At 43.5% G+C, this 17,905-nt stretch overlaps 1 protein-coding gene across 1 annotated transcript in view; it reads right to left on the bottom strand.

Annotated features, from left to right (window-relative positions):
* Dnah3 (dynein, axonemal, heavy chain 3) overlaps positions 1–17,905 on the bottom strand; it is a 152,531-nt gene that overhangs the window by 12,441 nt on the left and 122,185 nt on the right. Inside the window, exons 54-57 of the mRNA XM_013504828.1 lie at positions 15,022–15,220; positions 10,087–12,228; positions 5,728–5,953; positions 616–860 (exon numbers count right to left, since the gene is read on the bottom strand). Coding sequence (XP_013360282.1) covers positions 616–860; positions 5,728–5,953; positions 10,087–12,228; positions 15,022–15,220 — 2,812 coding nt within the window. The remainder of the gene's footprint in view (positions 1–615; positions 861–5,727; positions 5,954–10,086; positions 12,229–15,021; positions 15,221–17,905) is intronic.

Here is a 17,905-nt window from a genome sequence, read left to right on the forward strand (position 1 = left end):
GCTAGAAATTCCCTGAAGTTGGTCATTTCAAAGCTATTGGACAGAATTGAAGGCAGCCCGTAGGGGAGAGAAAGGTAATCCAAAATCAACATCATGATGATGTGGAACTTGTATTTATTCTAAGAAAACGATTTAGTTGCTCACTAATTAGGCCATGAATAGCTTACATAAATAAATAAATAAATAAATAACTTATTTTTTTAGAAGAAGCACAATGTCCCAGGTGTATTTCTGTCTTTCATTGTTATGTACATGCAGAGAGAGCTGCATGAAACATTATAAGTTACCTGGTGACAGCTCCCTAGAGGATAGTTGTTGTCCCTAAGAAACAAAGACAAGCCAAAGGAAAGAGACTCCAGTCCTTATCCCATTATCCCATTATTTTAGGGGACCTCTGATTTTGGAGTGTCACCTCTTCCCTGACATATTGACCTGGTTATAGGATTGCCAGATGTAGCAAATAAAAATACAAACCAATTAGTGAAAATTTAATTTCAGATAAATCACAAATCTGGCCACCCCACTTGCATGCAAACCTGAACACACTCCTCTAAACTGACCTGCATCTGTCCATGATCATTTCCCAGGCCACCTGGGTACACTGTCATGGCTCACCTAGGGGTCCGAAGTTCCTCCTCTCTTGAACGATGGCATGGAAGAAGCAAAGGCCAAACAACAGCTTCTGCCACATCACTGGCTTTGTACAACTTTGGAAGAACGTGGGGTCCGAGATGGGGTCGTTGAGGTAGGAGCGCAAAAGGTTGGCCCGGAGCCCTTTAGGGGGTTCGTTGGTCATTTTGATCCCATTCTGGAGAATGCTGACTGGAAATTTCTCTGATGGATAGCTGGTTAGCCAGAGTCTGGAAGAACAGTGGGCCCAAATGTTCAGAACAATGCAATAAGTTACATTGAAAAAAATAACAAAAATAATACCTACTGTTTATTTTTTTGAGACAGGGTCTCACTTTGTCCAGGCTGGCCTTGAACACATTATGTAACCCAGACTGTCCTCAAACTCACAGCAATCTTTCTGCCTCAGCCTCCTGAGTGCTGGGATTACAGGTGAATGCCATCATGCCTGGCTACTACCATTTATTAAGCACCACTGGATGCCAAACCCAGGCTAAGAATTTACTGCATGTCCTTCATTTCTTTTAATCCTCACAGCCACCTGTAAGGAAGAATTTACCATCACCTTTTACCAGGGAGGAAATAGGCTTGCCAGTTAATTTTAATCGTGAACTGGACTAAGAGACTCCTAGAGCATGGACGGATCCCGGAGCCCTATACTCTTGAGTGGCTTAATCCACTGCTGTTCCCAGCTGCATGTGCTGCGAGCAGGTGGGCCAAGTTGGAGGAGGTGGGTCACTGGAGTCGCGCCTGCGGAGAGAACTGCCTCTCACTGCAGGGTAAGACCCATTTTCCATACCATTTCCCTTCCCCTTGCTCTGTTTCCCGGTCACCACTCTGCTCGCAGCTTGGCTCCCCCACACCCCGCGCCATGATGCTCTGCCCTGGAGCCAGTCAGTCATGGTGGACTGAAGCCATGAGCCAAATTAAACCTCCCTCTTTAAGTTGTGGCTGTCAGGCTTTTGTAGCAGCAGTGGGAAAGCTGACCCATGTAAGAAGCATGGAGAGTCAGGTGGGCTTTCTAAGGACTCACCACTCAGAAGCACGCTTGGTTGTGTGCTTAGGTCTCGGACTTCAAATCCCCTGCTCTGAAGCCCGTTACACCTCCCTGTGGGACTTTCTAAATACCTGTGTGGGTAAAGTACTGTACTAGGAGCTACCAGAGTGACCAAAGTGAACAAAGCATTGTTTCTAGCTCTAGATACTCACAGCTTTCTTGGTAGAAGAGGAACTGGCAGCCAGGCAGGGATAAAAGATGGATACTAGAGCACTAAACATTATAAAATCAAAATCACAAGCAGGACAGAAATAATGAGCTATGGGGATCCATGGAAAGAAGAGGTTTCAGCAAGTTAGAGGGAGCCAGACAAAGAGCAGAGAGTAAAAATGGCAGACTACGGTTAGCGAGCTAAATCCAACCTGTCATCTGTTTTTATAAATAAAGTTTTATTGGGACATGTCTATCCCCTTCCATTTACATTTCATCTATGGCCGCTTTCACCCTACAACTTCAGAGCTGAAGAGTTGCAGCACAGACAATATGGCCTGCAAAGCCTAAATTATTTACTATTTGGCCCTTTAGAGAAAAAGTGTGTTAACCTTTATCAAATAGGAAATGGTATTGAAAATGGGTCTTAAGAATATAGGGAATTTATTTAAAATAAAGAAGTATTTATGCCCACTATAATGAGAATATATGTAAAAGTGGTTCTTTTTGTACCTTTAAAGCTTTGGTTTTTAAAAATTTTTATTTCTTACCATATGTTTACAGTACACAATGATTACATTCATCATGGGAAGTTGGTATATGTTGTGAAAGTGTTTACAAGAAAGTAAAATTTATAATTTTCCCCCTATAGGCTAACATTTCGGCATATCACACTCCAGACTTTCATCAATTCATTTTTTCTACCAAACTCTAAGTACACATATGCCGTGGTGCCCTGTTTTTTTGTTTGTTTGTTTACTAGACATTGGAGAGACTCCCAACAGGTGGATTTGGTGATGGGAGAGGTCTTCAGTGATACAAGACCCAGTCAGACTTGGTGGGCAGGGGGCTGAGGTCCAGGCCCAAGGCTGTGAGAAGAAATAGTTCAGAAACTGATGGCCTAAGGCCTGATTTCAGCCTAGAGATGGGCACTGTTTGGCTCACACCTTTTATACACACGTGCACACACACTACACACTGCACTATACCGTATTTTTGCATACATTTTACTGTATTTTTGCAACTTTTCAAAATCAAGGGCTTTCTTTTACAATTCAGGCTTCCCACTTTCCCTTTAAAGTCACCAGAAAACCTGGTCACAAGATGCCTGCCTTCCTGCATGGCAACAATTAAGTAATATTAAGTAGCAAGTGCCCTTCTCTGTAGGGCATGCGTTGCCAGTTCACCGCAGTCCTCACCATTCCCCATTGGCTGATGCTGAGACCAACCTCTCACGAGGACTGCTCTTGTGCTGTGGAAATGGGCTATTTCCCGTGTTCATCCCTCTTTAGTCACTTATTTTACATGCCTGGACCTTGTTGGCACTTGAATTCATGACTTTTATGTTAAGTTCATATTAAATGTCAACAAGAATATCTTCTTCATTGACTGTCCTGTCAGTGGCAGTGGATTCAGTGGGTAGTGAATCCCGTTGCCATTCCAAACCAAATGGCATTCTTGGAACTGGTGAACTCTCTCTCCTTTCAAAGAGTCTTCCACAAGTATAAGTCAACACGGGCATAATGTGAATTTCTACAGAGGCACCAAACATTTTCTTGCTTTCAAAAACTCATGAACATCCATTGATAAAGCATACTGCCCTGGATCCCAGTTCAGTAGAGGGACAAACTATTCATAAAGATAAGTTTATTACTCGGTCAGCCCCAAATAGTAGAAAAAAGCTACAAAAAATGGCTTTTGCCCCAGATAGCTCACTTGAGATGTTAGTAAGAATTGCCTCCCCAGTATTTTATAGCCATGACGAGGAGGAGACCAAGGAGAGAAAACAAAGAGACCGAGAAAAAGCAGCTGCCTTTGCTGCAGCACTAAGAGAAACAGACCCTAACTCTGATTCTCAGGGCCCCAAGAAGAACTTGTCAACTACATTCATCTGCTACCACTGTCAAAAGCCAGGCCACCTCAAGAGGGACTGCCCTAAGAAGCCCCCTGGGCCATGTCCTGACTGTAAAGGTGACCACTAGAGGTTGGACTGCCCTCTGAAGCAAAGAGCATACTCAGCCTTCTCCCTCTGGCTGGACTGCCATCTCCATGGAGAAGCCCCGGGTAATCATGACTATAGAGGAACAAGAAAACAGCCTGTTTCTGGACACTGGTGCTAGTCTCTCGGTCCTTCTTTTCAATCCTGGCCTTCCTTCCAGCCATCACACCTCAGTGAAAGGAGTCACTGATGAGGAGGTAATCCACTATTTTTCACAACCCTTAGGCTGTAATTACTTGTTAGATCTTTCTTGCATATCGTTGTTTTCCTGAGAAACCACTTTGAAGATACCAACATGTATTACAGCAACCATTGATAATTTCTTACCAATCTGTCCATAATGCTGTAATGTTTCTATTGTTCCTATGCTATTTCATAAATGGATGTATGTTTATCACTATGTGTTTTCAACAATAATCATTGAGAATAGTCAATGATTATTTAATTGATCACTTATGTATAGCTCTGTTTGTTTTCCCTGGAAACCACTTTGAAGAAACCAAAGTATAGTACAACAACCATTGATAATTTCCTACCATTTTTGTCTGTAACTCACTATTATTTGTCTATTTGTTTTCCTGAGAAACTATCTTGAAGATACCAATAGGTAAAATAACAACCATTGATATTGTCCTACCACTTTGTCTGTAATTTGGTAAATCCCCGTATTACTATGTTATCCTTCTTTTACTCTTTTACATAAATCAAAAAAAAAAAAAGTCATGAACAAAATGAAAATAATCAGCAAGCTTTGCTGCTTAAGGCAAGGGTCACCAAACTTTTTTTCATAAAGGACAGAATAGTGACTGTTTTAGACTTTCTAATCTCATATGGTACCTATCCCAACTATTTGTAGCATGAAAGCAGCCTCATACAATATATGAAGAAGTAAGGATGTTTTTCAATAAAACTTTATTTATAGACACTGAAATTTGAATTTTACATAATGTCCATCTGTCATGGAATATTATTCTTTAGCTTTTTCCAACTGTTTAAAAATTAGAAGCTAGGTATGGTGGTACATGCCTGTGATCCCAACACTTGGGAGGCTGGCAGGAGGATTGCTATGAGTTTGAGGCCAGCCTGGACTATGTATTGAGTTTAAGACCAGCCTGAACTGAATAGCAAGATCCTGTCTCAAAAAAACCAAAACAAAACAAAACAAAAAAAGACTGCAAGCCATATCAAAATAGGTAGCAGGCTGGATTTGGCCCACAGACCAATTTTATTCTCTAGCCTAGAATAAGAGAATGCCTGAATACTTAAGTTCTGAAAGGGAATTTAAAGTCTGTCTGGTTCTCTTCTTTATTTTATGAATGCAAAAACTGAGGTTCAGCTTTGCTGGGCTTTAACATTCACAGAAAATAACTGCTTCCAATGTTGATTAAAATCCCACAGAGCCCAAAAATATGAGCTAGAAGACAAATGGTGCTTAGATTACTGGTGGTGATCTTTTAGACAAATTATTTTTACAGATTGGTCTTGCTGTAATTTAATCTACCTTGCTAGAGACATCTGCTGTTATTTTCCCTAACAACTTCTAGAGCATATACCCCAGAATTCTAAGATAACTTCTTAGTATTCCCTAACATAGCATTTTGCTTTTACGAATGCTGGCCTTCCTGGCAAAGGGCAGGAATGGAACATCTTTCCTGGCAAAGTCTTATTCATCTTTCAAAGCCCTAGGCCTTCAGACCTTCCCTAACTCTCCTGTCCCCTTTCTGTGTTGTATGGCTCTTCAGGTATTACACAATATCAACATTATTCATCCATGAGCTGTCTTCTGCTGGACTGAGAGTTTCGTCAAGGCAAGACTGTGCCTCGCCATCTTTGCATTCCCAGCTACCAGCATATCTGCCGAGGTGGGGCAACAGTGGGGACAGCTTCTCACCTGAATGTCGCATTGGTGCTCTCAGGAACGATGACCTCCTCACAGATCTTCTCTAGTGTCGGCATCCAGCTCGTGGCCAGGTGGCAGTTCTGTAAGACCACCCAGGTCCCATCTTTGACGGCAGTGTTGATCATTTTGGCAGCGATAGGGCCTTGGCCTTGGCCGAGGGAGATGGTCTGTGTTTTGGCACCTCCCATGCCAAGGTCATCTGCAAACTTCAGCAGGCCTAAGACCAGGAAGAAAAGGGCCTTTGAAAGAGTACAGATCAGCTAAGAGCACAGTCAGAACCCAAAGAGGGAAGGAATAGTAAAATTTTAGTTTCAGAAAGAAACTCACTGGCTTCTGTTAATTGCAAAATAAACATCTCTCTGGGAAAGCTGTAGACATGTGATAAGATAGCAGAAGAAGCTACAATGAACTCCCCCTTTTGCTTTAAATACATAGATATTCTTGATATAAAACGTTATGCAAACTGAAAAGAAAAAATCAGGATTTGACTGAAGGGAAAATCTTTTGGTGCCAAAAATAAAGAGGAAACTCAAAACTGAAGGTGAACATATAACCAAATTTACTTTAGAGGGAAAAATAAGCATTTTTACAGTGAGATTAATAAGTGTCTTTCACATCTCTCTTTCTCAGGGATAGTTAATGTTACTAGGTTTGTGAATCTTTTCAGAGAAACTTCACGTATTTAAATATGTACATATATACTATTAAACTTACATGAATTGTAGAGTACTGCATTTGCTTGTTTTACTTAGATAGCTCTTTCCTATATCAATGCATACTATGTAAAAGCCTTTTCTTTCATGGTTATATAGTATTTCACCACTTGTAGCTCTTTCCTATATCAATACATACTATGTAAAAGCCTTGTCTTTCATGGTTAGATAGTATTTCACCACTGGAAAATAGCACACTTCATTTAACTAGTCTAGAAGGTACAGTTTTGATGTCTATGGGAAACCTAGCTTTGCATTTCTGGAACTGAGACTTATGTGTGAAGTTAGGAACCACAAAGGGCTATACCTTCATGTTAAAAAGGCCAAAACTCTGGTTACTAACTCACAGAAGCATTGTGGAAGCTTGCCACTAACCTGGAGCCTGGGTGGAAAGAATAAACAACAACTCTGAAATCAAAACACTAAGTTCATGCCACATGCAGATGAGGGATATGAATCTATCATACCGTACGGTGGGGGATTCCCTAGTTGAGAAATTTCCCATAAAATTGATCTAGAACAATGGTGGCAAACCTATGGCAGGCATGCCACTGCAGGCTGCTTCTTATCACTAAAAGGTTCGCCATCACTGATCTAGAATGTCATGGTCCCTGGGGCACTAGTGTTTGCCTATGCAAAGCTGTTCTATCACTTCTCAAACCCAACGTATATAAGAATTTCCAAAAGTAATTATTGCGAACGAACTTAATTATTGTGAACTCGCTATAAAAAATACAAACTACAAAAGAAAGTTCATCACTGTAAGGAATAGTCAGCATATAGAACAATCAGAATGAATACACCAAGGATTACATGTGGTATCTGTAATGGGCTGAATGTGCCCCGCTTCCCCTAATTCATACACTGAATGCCTAATCCCTATATCAGAACGTGAGTGCAATTAGAGATAGGTTTTTCCAGAGGCAGTTAAGCTAAAATGAGGTCTTGAGGTTAATCCACTGTGTCTGGTGCCTGAGGAGAAGGCAGAGGAGGTAATGGAACAAGAACAGGGCCATGAAGAGAAAGGAGACTAGAGCACAGACTCACAGAGGGAGACCATGCGAAGACACGGGGAAAGGCGGCCATCACTAAGCCAAAGGGAGAGGTCTTGGGAAAAACCAACCCTGCTAACACCTTGTCTCAGGCTTCCACCCACCAGAACTGTGAGAAAATAGACTTATGTTTTTCAAGCTATGAGTCTGTAGTACTCTGTTATAGCAGCCCTAGCAAACTAACATAGTCTTTGAAAAATACCGTAAAAGTAAGTCATCTAAAAATCAGTAAAACCGGAACATAAGCCATAATACAATTCAGAATCTTACTTAAAACATGCATGAATTTGGAACAAAACAAAACTTTTAGAATTGGGAAGTATAATCATTTGAAGATTAAAAACTCAAAGCACTGATGATAAGAACAGGTTAGGTAGAGCCAAAGAGACAATCAGTATAGTAAGGTCTAAAATCAAAGATCCATCCAGGAGAAATGGGCACCGTTAGCCTCCAGAGTATGCTGTCCATACACCACTGCCTGAGGGAACTGGGTTTGTTTCCAGGTCTGGGGCAAGAAATGCACAAAGCAAGCTTGAAAGACACAGTAGTTCTAGAAGGTAAAGGAGCTATGAAAACCTATTCGGGTTATGTGGAAAGTGCGTGGGCCTGAGGGTGCTCCCATGGGGCACAGAGTGAATAACTTGAGCGCCAAAAGAATAACAATGTCAACATAAGTCAAACACTAGCACACCTGAAATACCCAGTATGTTAAAATCCATGTATTCACAAAGGTACAAAGATCTGAGTGGTTTACTATTCACTTTGGAGCTTAGTAGGACATTAATTCAGTATTCTGAGTGCTGATAATAAAGAGAAAGAATCAAGCATATATGCTATGTTGTTTGAAGTATATTCACAGAAGACCAAAGAGTTGTCAAAGGAAAATTCTTCTATATAGAAGAGTTTCAGCTAATGAATGTGAAAGGAACGATAGAATTAAAAATAAAAATCACCACTTGGCAGCCCCCAGTGCAATAATGGACTTTGGTAATGATTTTCAAAGTCCACTGAAACCATTAAAGTCAGTGGTTCCCAACATGGACTACATAATGGAATTACCTGGAAAGCTTTATGAAATAGGGTGCCTGGGTTTCACTCTAAATATTTCAATTTAATTGGTATAGGATGCTTTAAGATTTTTCTTGAAGCTCATCACACAATTCCAATATGCAAAAAAAAATTGAGAAATATCTCATCAGGTGAGAGGCTGATGGGAAACTTTACAAGGGAGGAAGTGGAGCTGGCTCCTTTGACAAGGCCCTGACGCCACTGATCAGTCCTAATAAAAAAGGGCCAAGCATCAGACAGTATACAACCACTGCTGTGAGACCCAAGGGGGGACTCAGTACCTACAAAGGTGTCTGTGAAATCATCTGGGCTAAATCTGGTCAGGCTGCTAGAGTATAGGAACGGGTTAAATACACCATCGGGTGCAGGCTGCCATCCTCTGCCACTGTGGCATCACCTTATCATGAATTGATCATCATCAGAATCATCAGATCATATTATGGCCTTTTCCCCATTTCTCTGCTTTAGTTTTTTCAGCCTCCCCCAAGTTTATCATTAAAGTACATAGAGGAAAAGAGCAAAATCATGGATTGCTCCTCTATTATAATTTTGGTGCTTCCAGGAACCCAGAACCAGCTCATTTCAGCTCCCTCCTCCCCCATCTTTCCAAGGTTAGGGATGCTGGCTTTCTGTAGGGTGGGGGTACATGCCAAACTCCTCAGCTCACTGACAGGAGAATATCAGGGTTGTCACTTGCATTTCTTGAACTACTACTTCATTCAACAACAGGGAAAACAAAAGCATCCAGATCCCCTAACAGAACAGAAAGCTACTCTATGCCTGTCAACACCTCATACCCTTCTACATGCACAAACTATTTCTGGAAAGAGACACAGTAAGAGAGGCTACCTGTGTGGGGTAAGGCGGAAGGAAGTGTGCCTCAGTCCCTGCACCGGGCATTCTCAACTGTGGCATGACTGGCTGTCTAGGCCAGGCCATGTTTTTGTTGTGGGAAACTGTCCTGCACGCTCTAAGGTGATGAGCAGTGCCCTTGGCCTCTATCTTCTAGACGTTAGTCAACAGAAATGTGTGCACACGTTGCCAAACGTCCTCTGAGGCGGCACGGTCCCCCGATTGAGCCGTGACCCGATTTGATTTGATATTTTAAAAAATGCAGTATCATTCCAAAATTTTAAAAGAAGCAATAGAGAAAAAGACAAAGATGATAATCTTTGATAATTGGCTTTGGCCCTTACAACATTTTTTAGAAAGATACTTCGGTGAGTTATGGTATCAGATTTTAAAACGAGCCAGTTCTGCATTTCTGTGTTCTCTTGAAAAATCAAATAATCTTGTAATTCTGGCTCACATTCCCAGATGGCTCGACTTGGGGGTGCTGAGCAGCAGCTACCCGCTCTGGGAGGGGCGACATACCCAACTCCTTCACCCCCACTTTAGCCTGTTAACTACTGGGCCCTCACAGCCAGCTGAGTAGAAAGAGCCCTGTTTAAAGGACGTGTTACCGCCAACCCTCCGCAACTGACGGGATTTCGCTGTTCCTCGTGTTCTGCCCTTACCTGCCATTGGGTCTGCACTTGGAGACAGCACGAAAATCAGTGGCGCACAGCAGCTGGAATCATTGTAGGATCCCTGGAGGTCGAACGTAGGGGCTTCGATGTACACACTCCCCATGTATTCAGCAATGAAGTCCCTAATGGCTGGGATCATCTTGTCAGGCCGCAAACATCGGAGGATCACCAACCTGTCCAACCCTTCAAGCAACTTCCAAGGCTCAGGGAATGTCTCTTCATGGGGCCAGGTCGAGTCATAGATCAGCTTCCATTCATCGGTGTTTTCTTCCAAATGCTCCTTCAGGCCTTTCAGTTTTGGCAGTGAGGATGCACGTACGATTTCTGCCCACGCCTTCTCAGACAACCATCCAGGAGCTGGGTTGGGGTAAGGGTTATCCAGGGCAATGCCTCCAGTTAGAAGGAAGAACCAAACTTCCTCTCTAATTAGCCTTTTCTCTTTCAAGATGCCAACGGTTAGGAGGAGGGAGAAGAGCAGCTTGTCCTTCTCAAACAGAGAGCGGCACACGTTGTTGTAGATGCTCAGGGTGAAATGTTCAATGATATATTCGATGCGTAGATCCAGTTCCTCACTCTTGGTGCTGTTGGCTAGGGAAAGCATGTAGAGGTTGATGAACCATGTCAGGGAGTACTGATACATGGGCTCGATGTTGGCCAGGTCAGAGATACAGAAGAAGATGGTGGCAGAGTGTACAGCCACTGGCTTGTACCCCATCCGAGTCTCATCGATCTCCATTTCTGTCTTGGAAGCAATTTCCTGCTTCTCTGAGATTTCTTCAGATAGTACTTTAGAGGAGGACAGAATTTTGATGGCCGTTTCATCTTCTAGAATGTTGCCCTGAGATAGGGAGAGGACCTCCAAAATCTTATCTTCAATTTCCTTTAGCTGCTTCTTGTTCTCGGCGCTTTCTACGATCAACTGGTTCTTTTTCTCTTCCAGTTCTGGCTTCTCCTTGGCAGCCACAATGCCAAGGAGCTGATCTTGGAGACCCAAGGGGGTAATCATGAAGTTGAGGAGACAGACTTTCACAGCAACTTCTGGCAGGTAATGTGGGTTCCTCAGACGAGTGGTGATGTAAAACTTAAAGTCTTTGGAGTACTCGATGATATTTTCACCCAACCTCATGTATTCAACCCCTTGCTGCTTGAATGTTGTCTTGAGTAAGATAGGTTCGATGAAAGCGTCCAGCTCTTCCCCAATGTTTTCCAGTAAGACAGGGGTACCAAACTGCAGGGCATTTTCCAGTGTCCTCACATAGCTGGCATCAGAGAATTTGATGACGGACAGTTTATTTGCTTTCTCCATATTCTTGATCCACTTATTAGCCTGCCCCTGCGGGTCAATCATTAAGGGCCAGCGCCTGGAATTGGACACAATGATGCCATTATCTATGGAGAAGGAGTCAATGGGAAGCCCAGCAATCTGCCAGGCACGGATTTTTACAGGATCCCCTAATGTATTGCTGAGACTGAAATCACTGGACCCTGGGATGGCCTTGTCCTTACAGCTGGCCAGCCATTCCTTTTGGCATCGCGCCCTGTAATCCACTGTGAAGGCGCCCAGATAAGCCACAGTCCCCGAGGACACCAACACATCCCCTGTCAGATTAGTATAGCAGATCCCCAGCTGACGGGCAGCTTCTGTCCATCTGTCCTTCTCCCCACCAAGACCACTGATCAACTTCTCTGCCCTGACCAGCTTCTGGGAGCAGAGTTCAATGTTTTCTTCTAGGGTCTTTTTCTTGACATTCATGTCTTCAAATTCGTCGTTGAGGGCCTGGAGACGGTCTTCCACCAACTTCAGCTCCGCTCGTTTCTGGTTCAGTTTCTGCATCTGTACGTCCAGCTTCCCCTCGGCCTCCTTCAGTCGCTCCCGTTTCGGAGCCACCACCTTAGCCACACGGTCATATACCTCCATGGCCCTCACCCACTTGCACAGACCCTCACAGGCAGATGATACATTTTTGATGACAGACGGCTGGAATTCTGGGTGATCAATAAACCTCTCTCGGATCCGCTTCATGACCAGTGGGGGGATATTGTCTTTGTCATATGTCTTAAGACTCTCCAAGAACTTCAGATCTCCAAGAATCTTTTTTGACACTCCCCAGTAATCTTCTATCATCTTACCTGTGAAGTATAAGAAACAGAGGTAGACTATATTATGTACATTTAAGCTGAGATATATCTATCAATCCAACCTCCTTAGCATGGTCTGGGAGGCCTGGCCAACCTCAACCACCTAATGTCTGCTTTTTTTCCCTTGACTTATATCCCAAGGGACCTTCCTTCAATTTCTCTGGGATCCCAAGTGCTTCTCTTTGCACTTGCAAGTTGCATCTAACTGGCTCCTGAGTATACTTCAGGTCTCACTGTAAAAGCTACTTCATGGTGTGGTTTCTCTGGAATTCTCTTCTAAGGAGGGTCCCTCCTCCTCAAGCATTTTCTTTGCCTACTAGTAGGTCTGTTCTTTGATAGCCCTTTTTGTAATCACTATTTTTTTGTTTACTTTCTATTGTACATATACAAAAGCTATGAGGTTCTGCTGTGTTTTCTAAAATTTGGTACAGTGCCTGATACTCAGTTATCAGTGGATACGGTTTGAATGTTGCCCTATAAGCCCAGTCACACATGAGAGGGCAGCAGGAACTCCGGCCCCTGGGCATGTGTATGGAATGTTCTTTCCCAAGTCTGGGAGCAGGATGGAGGCACACCAGTTGTTCTACCACATGATTAACAGTGGAAGTGAGAGGCGGCCTTGGGGAAGAGTCTTTCAGACTCACAATTGGACAGGAGGCACTATGCCCTGCCCTGTTCTCCTTAGCACTCATTAGCTAATCAAATGGGTTTCAACCACACTCAGAAACAATGCTCCTTTTGTTGACATGCTGGAAAAAATATGAGTCTTTCTGGCTCCTGATACTTGCCAACCTCAGGCTCATCAAAAAGGTTATACTTTGAGACATTGTATGGAGTACAATGTGCTCCATTTGTAAGTCTAAACATAGCAACTAGCCGAATGTTTCCATGAAGGTTTTTGTTTGCTTTCTGGAAAGTGACCTGTTTCATTTAAATTCAAAGCATCTAAACCTAATTCAAGGGCCAGGAATATAGCTCAGCGGCACAAGTGCCTGCCTGGCCAGCACAAGGTCCCGAGTTTGATTCCCAGTACCAAAATAAAATAAATGAAATAAACCTAATTTGATTGCTCATTTGCTCCACCTTAGTATACTCACTAAATCCTATGGGTGTGATGAGTAATACACACAGCTTGCTTAAATTTTAAATAATGACAGATTGTGTGCTGATCATCAATGATCTAATGTGAGAAGGAACATTCATGATCGGGCCCAGCAGGTCTCAAACACGGCCTTACCTTAGAATTACTCAGGGAGCTTTAAAAACATACTAGCACACAGGTTGTACCTCCTGTGGCATGGGCTTCCAGGTTCTTTCAGCTCCTCAGGTGATTCTAGGGTGCAGGAGTGCTGGCAAGCTCATCCTTACTCAGGCGATTTGTGGTGCCCCAGCAGGTTCCCTAAAGGATCTTCTTGAAAAGTGCACTCCCTGCTTGGCATCTTTTTCAAGTGGTTGTTGGCCAGAAATGAGCCAGCAAGAGGAAACGGGTCTTTTTGGGGTTTTTTGGTTTTTTAAATTTTTCTTCCAGGACCAGGATCCGAACTCATGACCTTGCGCTTGCCAGGCAGGCGCTGTGCCTCTGAGCTAAATCCCCAGCCCCCGGGAGGAGGAAATGCTAAACAAAGGGATACAGAAGCCAGAGGATCCCGAGTAAAGGTCTAGGGATTTCTAACATTTCAGAAGGACTGAAGGGACAGCAGGACTTTTCCCAGGACAGGAGAATTTAAGAAGAGGAAACAGTGCTATAGGTGGTTTTTAAAGCCTTTGTTCAGTTCTAAGATATGGGTTTTAACACAAGGTCCTACCATGAATTGGAACTTTAAGGAGAATTCATACGCATCTATTAAGCCTCTGGTTTAATTGTATAAGGAGCTGTATCCCCTTTTCCTAGTTCCCGTCCCCACTTCTCTTTCTGTCCCATCTTCCCTCTGTGCGCTCTCTCCCCCTCTCCACTTGGAGCGGTGTCTCCCTTTGCCCTGTCCCCCACATCTTTCCTCCTTGCTCCTCCATCCCGAGCCGCCCTTCTCTCTCGTCCTCCCTGGTAGTTTCTCTGTTTCTTCCCGGTCCTCCTCCATTCCTGTTCTCTTTTGTTCTCATTGCTCCGTCTGTCTCTGTGACTCCACACATGTGCCTCTGCCTGCTCTCTCCGTCTCTCTCTCCCGTCTCTGCAGCTCATGTGTGTCTCTTCCGCTCCACCTCCTTCTCGTTCCCTTTTCCTGCCTCTTCCTCCCTCCCAATTCCTTTCCCTGTGGCCTCTTTCTGCTCATTACCTTTGATATGTGTGTCCATGTGCTGTGTATGTGCACACATACTCACACGCACGTGTCCAGGTGTCCGGGTGGCTCTACATTTATTTCTCAGTCTTATGGTCTGTTCTGTCTTTCTCTGTTTCTATCTCATTCTCTTTCTTTCTCTCTCTCTGTCTCTCTCTGTATCTCTGTCTCTCTCTCTTGTTCTCTTTCTCTTACACATGCTCACAACCTATGTGTGTTTGCTGCACACTAGGACTTTGGTTTGCATCATCTTCATTTTGAATGATTGCCACCTGGACCAAGCGCTGCTCTAACCGCAGATATCTGCATTTTCCCACCTAAGAGGTGAGGAAGCACTAGAGGGATTCTGGGCACATGTGCTCATCCAGATACCTTTCTAAATTCACCCAACATTCACTGGTGCTTCTTGGGGGCCTGGGGCAGGCTGGAGGTTGGAGGTGAGAGGGTGTTGGCATCCTTCCTGCCAGGGAAAAGCAGCTGTGCAAGTGCCTGGGAAAGGGTGGGGAGTTACCGGAGCCACTGGGGTCTGGCTTCCTCTCTGGTCTCTGCCCCTTCATGACACAGATGCTCTCCATGACCAGCTTGACTGGGCCAGGTGGGTTTTGCATTGATTTCACCAGGGAGATGTCGGCAGGGTTCAGGGTGTCCAGTGCAGCGAGTGCAGCCTCCAGCGCTGGCATGGCCTCAGCCAAGTCCCCCTCGCATTCGTTCTACAGATCACAGGGACAGAGGTGATGAGTGGCCAGAGCTCAGCGCCATGAGCTGAGCCTGAGCTCAGCTCCTAGAGGAAGCAGGAAGAAGTGCTAGGTACTCAGGTGCTTTCTGAGGAGGAGGCCTCCCCATACGCAGCTCTGGACTTCAGGGTGGCTCTGACCCTGGACAGCACCAGGACTGCGTGTGGGTCCTCTCAGGGCCGGGCTTTGCGTGTCACAGGCCTTTGAGCATTCACCTTGCTTGTGATCTTAAAATATTAAGTATTTTCATCTCTTCAAACAGTTATCACTCATATGTGTTGGAAAATTTTGAACTCTTCTAGTTATTTTGAAACATATAATAAATTGTAAAATATAGTTACCTTTCTGGGCTATAGAACATGGAAATTAATTCTTGCTATCTGATTGTATTTTGATACCGCTATCTAAATTCATAAAAATAGAAAAGCTAACCACAGTGCTGTACACCTATAATTCAAGCTACTTGGGAGGGTGAGGCAGGAGGATTCCAAACTTGAGGCCCAGCATGGGCTACTTAGTGAGACCCCATCTTAAAATGAAAAATGAAAAGGGTTAGGGATATAGTTCAATAGCAGAGCGTCCCTGGGTTGATCCTCAGTACCAAAAAGAAGTCATAAAAATCTCTCCTCTACAAATAAAATCCTACCTGAATATTCAAATGGAACATGTCCACAATGCTTATTGATTTTGTTATTTTGTTATGGTCACTATTCTGCTAGCTGGAATTGAAACCTTTATAACTACTCTGTACTTCTCTATCTCTTTTATCTCTAGTAAAATCTACAGTTGTCTCTGAAAAAAATATGATATGGTTTAAATTCCCAAGAAAGCCAGGCGTGGTGGCACATGCCTGTAATCTCAGCCCTTGGGAGGCTGAGGCAGGAAGATTCCTGCGAGTTCGAGGCCAGCCTGGGCTGCAAAGTGAGCTCAAGGCCAGCCTGAACTGCAGCGCAAGATCCTGTCTCAAAAAGACAAAAAAAAATTCCCAAGAGAGATGAGGTGGGTGGGTGGCTTCCCATCTATTAGTCATGGGTGGGTTGAGAGGACTAAAGATAAGGCTTAGGGATCAAGTGACAGGAAGAGAAAAGGGAAGAAATAAGGCATGTGGGTTGGGAGAGGGTCAGGGAGCGGGTGAGGGTCTGGAACATACTGAATACCATCACAGTTAAGGTTGGAGGTAGGAGAATCAGGGATAGGGTGAAACTTGTGGACATGGCAAAGCTTCAAGCAAGATAAGGGCAGAATGGGGACAAAGATTAGAACTGGGTAAGGAAATGGAGATAAGGCTAAGCTCCAGGGAAATGATATAGTGTATGTTCATCCAGTATTTACTCATTTAAACACAAAATTAATACAACGGAATACCAGGAAGTAAAAAATGAACTACTGATGCTTGCTACAACAAGGATGAACCTTGTAAACTTTGTGCTAAGTGAAAGAAGCCAGACACAAATGGTCCCTATTGTACATTTATATAAAATGTACAGACTGTGCAAATCCATACAGGCAGAAAGTAGGTTAGTGGCTGCCTAGGACTGGGGAGAGGAGGGCTGGGGGAGTGGCTACTTGTGTATACGTTGTTTTGGGAGGTGTGCTGAAAATGTTCTAGAATTAGATAGTGATGATGGTTGCACAAGTTTGTCAATATACTGCAGCCAATAAGTTACACAATTTAAAATGGTGACTGTTTAAGGTATATGGATTATATCACAATTTTTAAAAAAGAAAGCTTATCATGATAGGATTTTAGAACTGAAGAGGCCTTATGGGTTAGTTAGTGACCCAATTACACACACAAAGAGAGTCCCAGGATGTAAAATGCATTAGCCAAGTCATGGCCTGGCTAACTAAAGAGCAGGGCTCCTCACTGAGCCTTGTCTTAGTTCTCTGAGTCTAAGGAGTGACGTCACAGCTATGATGGAAGTGAGACTTCACAAGAGAGTGTCTCTTCGTAGATGACTTCAACCAGCATGTGTTGAGGTTCTTATATTCTATGGTTTACTGTAATAAGCAAAGAAAGAGTTGTTCTACCTTTTTCCATATATGTGTCCAAATGCATGTATACCGTTAGAGTTGAGGTTGGAGGTAGGAGAATTAGTATAGCTGTGTGTACCATAGATTATTTTAGATTTCCTACTTTTCTTACAAATATATAGCAACATCTCATTTAGCTTCATTATATTAACCTCTCCCCTCCATAAGCTACATCAGATGTTCCCCACCAAATGGAATTGCCTGCTTCAGCTGGAAATAATAGCTCAGTCCCAGGGTCAACGCATTCTTTATCCCTAGTACATACAACAAACTGTAAGGTAAAAGAGACAATCCAAGCTGGTCCCTGCTATTCCTCATGGGCAGCTTCAGAAAAGGTTTGGTGGCAAAGGTGGCCAAATGTGTTGGCTCAGCCACAACTTTGGATACTGGGTAGATTTCACTGATCACAGGTATCCAGGGCTTCACATCATCAATGCTTTCTTCCCCTCTTTCTCCCTTTTCTTTCCTTCTTCTCCTCTTTCCCCCTCTCCTTTTCCCCTCTCCCCCTCCCCTCCTCTTCCTCCTCTTCCACTTCCCTTTCCTCTTTCTTCTTCTTCTTCTTCTTCTTCTTCTTCTTCTTCTTCTTCTTCTTCTTCTTCTTCTTCTTCTTCTTCTTCTTCTTCTTCT

The sequence above is a fragment of the Chinchilla lanigera genome, unplaced genomic scaffold, assembly GCF_000276665.1.
Source record: "Chinchilla lanigera isolate Chin_1 unplaced genomic scaffold, ChiLan1.0 scaffold00092, whole genome shotgun sequence".
NCBI classification, from domain to species: domain Eukaryota; kingdom Metazoa; phylum Chordata; class Mammalia; order Rodentia; family Chinchillidae; genus Chinchilla; species Chinchilla lanigera.